Source organism: Octopus bimaculoides, chromosome 8 (genome assembly GCF_001194135.2).
Source record: "Octopus bimaculoides isolate UCB-OBI-ISO-001 chromosome 8, ASM119413v2, whole genome shotgun sequence".
Lineage (NCBI taxonomy): Eukaryota > Metazoa > Mollusca > Cephalopoda > Octopoda > Octopodidae > Octopus > Octopus bimaculoides.
The window spans coordinates 31,062,329-31,068,798 of NC_068988.1; the positions used below are offsets into that span (position 1 = coordinate 31,062,329).

The following is a 6,470-nucleotide window of genomic DNA, read 5'->3' on the forward strand; positions in this document are numbered from 1 at the left end:
ATATATATATATATATATATATACGAGTGAGTGGACAAACGAGAAAAAAAGGCACGCTTCACATTTATTATTTGCATGTATTATAGTGTAATGTATCGTTCCTATTTTTAAAACGTTACATGAGTTGTGTTTTGATGAAAATTTGGCGGTTATTTCTAACTGGTCGAGAGATCATGCATAGGTTCCATCCTTGACTCGTCGTTACTTTTGCTGTTCGAAGCGATTTGAGACGGTAACCTCTGTTGTTTTGTTAAGATATCAACAAGGTAGATAACTCTAATTAACTGTATTTATACAGTTTATCAAACAACACCGGTTAGCACGTCAAGGACATATTTTAGAAAATGTGAACTCTTTGAAAGTTGTAATCTCTGTTATTACATGTCTAATTTTCTACATATATTGTACATAAATAGAAACTATTGTTTACCTGTTATTTAATGGTTGAATATAAATATTTTTTAGTTAAAATTATGTTGCCGTCGCTGAAAATCGCACGTTGTATTTTGAACTTTCAACATCATGTTGTTCACATACGGTTGTTTTCTCAATCGTGCAGACACAGTTTAATTTCGAACAAACCCAAATGTTTATTTCGTGTTACAGGCATGCCAAAATCCTCTCTAGAATTTTATCAGGCTCCTTGTCGACAATGTTGTTGGATGCTTCTCGTAAAAACAATGGCTGGACACAGTAAATGGCAGAATATACGACATATCAAAGCAGCCAAAGATAAACAGAAATCTGACTTGAGCTTTAAATTTTCGCAAAGAATTCGAATACTTATCAAAGGTAGGTGTCAATATACACGTGGTTTTTCTTTCAACGTCTGTTTTCTTTCGATTTACATTTCTCAAGTTAGATGTTTTAAATTGTCACAGGGTTGCATTCGGACACCTCGCTAATACACACACGCACATAAATATTAGGATATGTAATGGACTCTCCTGTCGAAGGCCACGTATGAGTGTTCAACATTTGCAGAACGAGCTGCACAAATGATTTATTTATAATGATCAAATTTATGTGCTGTACATTAGCTCACTCCCTCCATCAAATCGATGTTGCCTGAACAGGTGCACGCTGTACCATGTATCAGGTGTCGAAGTGATCGCAGAGCAATGTGAAATGAAGTGTTTGGCCCAAGTGCAACGCACCACTCGGTCTAGGAATAGAACATCCTAACCACTGAGCCATGCGCTCTCATCAGTATATATATATATCAGGCTCGTGCTGTCAGTGACTACTTAGGGTAAGCAGTTGGTGACCTTTATGTAGTAAAACACAAGAAGAAATAAGCAACTTAATAGGACGATATATATTTCTATACATATAAGACTGAAGTTATTTCCCTTGAATATTTCTTTTACCCCTCGAAACTGGAAGATTACCCCGTTGATCATAGGTTTGTGGATCAGGATTAATCAGTGACGAAAAAGCATCTTATGATTCAAGGGAAATAAACCATGGTTATTAACTTGTGATGGGAGATAACTCTGGTGGACTTCAGCTTTGCATTTATTTACAACTTACATTACTTTTTCGACCAAGTGTCAAAGCTCTATTGTCTCTTTTTTTCATTTTGGCACGAAAATATAAATACATTCTAATTGTTAAGAATGTGACAACTTCTCTAATGTTTGTATTATGATAGACTGCACTGAGTACGCTCTGTAAAGTGGTGGATGTTAAGAGCATCCAACCATAGAGCCCATTCCAACCCTTCCTGGTGACCAGTAGCTTTGAATAAGTACTGGCTGAGACTGTCACATCACTCGTGAAAGCTGGTGGCATATCAGGGTCTGTTCATTGCATTTATGAACCTTTTAAAGGTTTTTAACTCAGTCAACAGGAAACGTCTGTGGGTTGTTGTCAGAAAGTTTGGTTGCCCATCCAATTTATGAATTTCCTCTGCTAGTTTCATACAGGTATTATGGCCAGAGTTGTTGGTGGATAGAAATCTGTTACTACCTGTGTAAAAATATTTGTATTATGATAGACTGCACTGAGTACAACTCTGTAAAGTGGTGGATGTTAAGGCGAGTTGGACAAAGCTGCATACTGGTTCCTGCAGGCCACCACCAAGCTCAGATCTGAAACAAATGATGATTATTCCCCGATTGTTTATTCCAGATACTCTAGGAACCATGGGTCTAACAGTTACTGTCTAGAAAACTAGAAGCCAAGATAGAGGAGGCTGGTGCAGTGTATAGTTGGCAGCTGACACATGTTGGGTTTCTGAATGCTACAACAATATCTAGACAGAGCCTCCTATGGATGAAGAAATTCTCAACCTCATCAGATAAGTGTTTGTACTCTTCGAAAGATGAAAAATAGGGTATTTCTAAACAACTGTCTCAGCCTCTATATCTTTGTCTGTTGAGTAGTCTGTTTCTCCATTCTTCAGTATGATGTAAAAAAAATGGACCATGTTCAGCAGACTCGGTGTTACCCTAAAGATATGACCTCTGAGACCATGATCAGTACCTAACTAAAGGACAAAACAAAGGGTCAACAACCAGTTGAACTCTATTCTGAAGAGGAACAACATCAACCCTTCAAATATTGAGAAGGCATTGTTTGTTATTGGTCACTGTGGCTAGCAATACCAGGAGAAATGAGAAATACACATAAACATATGCAGAGTTACACTTGGCCTCTCTGATAAAATATTTATTTGACCTGTTCCTGACTGAAGATGTATAATAAAAATTGGAATATACAAAGGATCTACAAATGAAGAATAGAGTCATCAGTTGATTAAGTATATAACCATAGCAAATAAGTATTACATATATATTGTATCTGTGTATGTGAAAGTTTTAATGAAATTTTCTGGAGCTTTTTCATTTTTAAATTGCAGAGACTGGCGAAAGTAATCCAAAGTTTAGTAATAAACTTGACAAACTTATTCAAGAGGCCAAAAAAGCTGGCGTACCAAACTCTACTATTCAGAATGCTATTGAAAGTGCTGTAAGTAGAACAATGATAATGTTGATGGTTGTTGTTATTATTATTGTTGTGGTATAATGTCTGTTCCACCTTGCTCCAGAAGACCTAATGGTCTAAGATGTTTCAGTCTATCTAGTGTAATATTATTTATTTGAAGATTGTACAAGGAGATTTCATGGAACTGTTCCTACTACATCTAGCTGTTTAAGTGACCACAGAGAGTCTCTCTATCTTGTGAGTTTGTTGATTAAACAATGGTGAGGGCAGCACCAGTGATGATGACAACTGTTTTTTGATGTACTTCTTTTTTATAATTGGTTCATGAAAGGAAGATGAGTTCATATCTTCTTTCTTTTTTGTTATCACTTAGTTAGATAAGGAAGTACTGTGTCTCTGGAATTGTTGGTGGGAAAATGAAGAAATTATGCTCAGAAACTAGGTCTGAATATTTGCAAAAAAGTAACCTCTGTTTAAGGCATCCAAGGACCTGGTGGTGGTGTTAAACCAAGGACAGAAATGGTCCCTGTTATAGATTTCCACACAGTTTTCCTCTCTAGTAAGACTCCTGTTCTTGTTCCTCTATTATACTTTAGTCTCTCAGCACCTGACATAAAACCACCTTCCTCTTTGATACTCCCTCACTTAGTCATGGGTTTTTTTCTCTTTCCTTTCTTGTTCTTTTATGTCTTGCAACTTACTTGATAATCTCACCAATGCTAATGTCATGAAAAAAGCACCAAGAACATATTGTAAGGTGGTTGGCATTAGGAAGGACACAGAGCCATAGAAAACATGCAAAAACTGACAATGCAGCTTGGTGCCTATTTATATGAGTAACATCGTGTGTGCTCAGTCTATTTCAAATAATTAAGACTGATGAAATATGTTATACAGTTAAACAAGCCAAGGATAATATGTCTTCTACAGAACAATAAAAAATCTTTTGTCTTTATTTATATGAAGCAAAAACAATTCTGAATATTAAATTTGCCATTATTATTACAATTAAAAGTAGGGTGGCAAACTGGCAGAATTGTTAATATGCAAGGTGAAATGTTTTGCGGTATTTCATCTATCTTCACATTCTGACTTCAAATTTTGCCTTTAAGACGGCAAGCTGACAAGCCGACAGAATCATTAGCACACTGGGCAAAATGCTTAGCAGTATTTTATCCTTCACATTCTGAGTTCAAATTCTGTTGAGGTCAACTTTGCCTTTCATCCTTTTGGGATGAATAAGTACCAGTTGAGTACTGGGATTGATGTAATTGGCTTACCCACTTCCTTGAAATTGATGGCTGTGTGCCAAAATTTAAAATCATTATTACAATAGTTTCCTTCTGCCTAATTTCACTCACAGTGTATGGGTCAACTTGAGGCTATAGAAACTGGCACTTATTCAAGATACATTGCATTACCTTTATTGTTACTCTAAATGTTACGTCTCACTTTACCAAGGATGTCACATGGTAGAAACACATTTGTAATGTAACTAAGACTGCATCCCAATGACTACTCCTTTTCTACAGGACCAGAAAATGCTTCATCCCTTCAACAATTAATACACTCTATAAAGCTCATGTGAGGTCTACAATGTATTATTGCAACCACTTCTAGTACAGTGCTGCCACCGCACTTAAAAAGAGGGCTGCCTGACTGATTGGCATAAAAAATTCTTGCACAGACTTACCAGTCTCTGAGTCAAGAAGTACTGTCTCTTCTCTCTACCTTTTCTACTGCTATAACAGTGGCTTCTAAAGTGACAGAATTGTTAGTACATCAGACAAATGCTTCACAGCATTTCTTTTAGCTCTGTACGTTTTGAATTCAAATTCCATCATGGTTGATTTCACCTTTCATCTTTTGGTGTTGATAAAATAAGTACTAGTTGAGCATTGGGATTCATGTAACTCACTGAAATTGTTGGTCTTGTGCCAAAATTTGAAACCGTTATAATAGTTTCTGTTCCTTACAACTGACTGTTTTTTTTTGCCTCACTCATCTCTCCTCTCGTCACCCTATGTTGTGTTCAATCCCCAGCACTAATCACTATGCCCAGTGCTTCCTTTCTGTAACCATGGCACTCTGGAACTCCCTTCTTGCTCATGTCTTTTTCTCTTGTGCCAACTTGCAATAGTTAAAGCTGAATATTGACAGCAGTCATCTCACTAATCTCAGAGGAAGATCCAGCCAAAAAACAAAAAACAAAAACTTTCTGAAAAGTAGTGGTATATCATGCACAGACAATTACACAAACATTTGAATACATATATAAACACTTTGAAACACATGTACACTTTTAAGAATGCACATTTAATCATAATTCAAGCACATCATTCAAACCAATATAAGACAAATATTCACATCTTTTCTCTGCCAGTTCTCATTTTGTTGTAAAAAAATCCATGTTAGAAATCAATCAAATTTTCCTCTTGCAGATTGCTTCCCAAACGGCCTCAGAAGAGTATTACTTGGAAGTAAAATGCTTTGGTCCTATTGTCCTCGTCTTGGTAATCTGTTCTCCTGCATTCATCCGAACAAAGACCGAACTGTTAACCATTTTCAGGAAAAACAAGTAAGAATATTTGCAAATAAACAATAGCAATGATTTCTCATTAAAAATGTTAATAATAATGATGTTGGTTTCAGAATTTGGCGGAAGGCCAGGGAAAACAAATTTCCAAATCAATCAGGTACAACCCTTCAGCTTTATATGCATCTACATATTGTACCTTAGGGTCTTATTTATCATATATTTATTAATAAATATAAAAAATATCTGATAAAAATCAGTATTAAATCAATTTTGGGGGATTAATCGATATGCAGGTATTCTATTTCAGATAATACAAAAAATGACCTAATGAGTATATCTGAAAGTAAACTCATGGTATCAGTTTGCACATCACAAAATAATACTTAAAGGATATAACCAAAATTACCAGTAGGGTATATATTATACGTCATTAATTATCTCCTACTTTAGTTGATACTTAAATTTATTAAATATGAAGGAACTACACATGTTTCAGTATTGGAAGATTACAGTATATATACATATACACAACTGTGTACATATATATATAGGAGAATTCATGAAAAAACAACAGACGAAGACAGGTGGTGTAAACAACAAATGGATGTATTAGTACAATGCTTGGGAATAGAGAAAGTCTTTAAGGTTTCAAGCCTACGCTCTTCAACAGAAAGGAACACAGAAAGAAATAAGGAGAGAAAAAAAATATGTGTAGTGGTCAGCGATCTATCATGGCGAATGCCGGACAGAAGGGTCACACAGGAGAGTCAAGAAGAAGGGGAGATAACAAAGTAGTAGTGATCCCAAAACGAAGGTGCGTGTGTGTGAGAGAATGCTGGTGATCTTAACATATGCATGTGTGTATGTAGGTGTGAAGGTGTGGGGATGGTCAGTGCTGGTGTGTGCGTGGTTGTGTGTTGTGTGATATGGTGTAGCTTGGTATGATGTGATGGTGTTGGGAGGTGGGGGAGGCATGGGTGGC

At 36.2% G+C, this 6,470-nt stretch overlaps 1 protein-coding gene across 1 annotated transcript in view; it reads left to right on the plus strand.

Moving 5' to 3' along the window:
• Positions 1-70: 70 nt before the first annotated feature.
• The window catches only part of LOC106869964 (probable transcriptional regulatory protein PERMA_0079), a 17,807-nt gene continuing 11,407 nt past the window's right edge, over positions 71-6,470 (plus strand). The window contains exons 1-3 of the mRNA XM_014915910.2: positions 71-792; positions 2,864-2,973; positions 5,391-5,527. Coding sequence (XP_014771396.1) covers positions 441-792; positions 2,864-2,973; positions 5,391-5,527 — 599 coding nt within the window. The 5' untranslated portion in view covers positions 71-440. The remainder of the gene's footprint in view (positions 793-2,863; positions 2,974-5,390; positions 5,528-6,470) is intronic.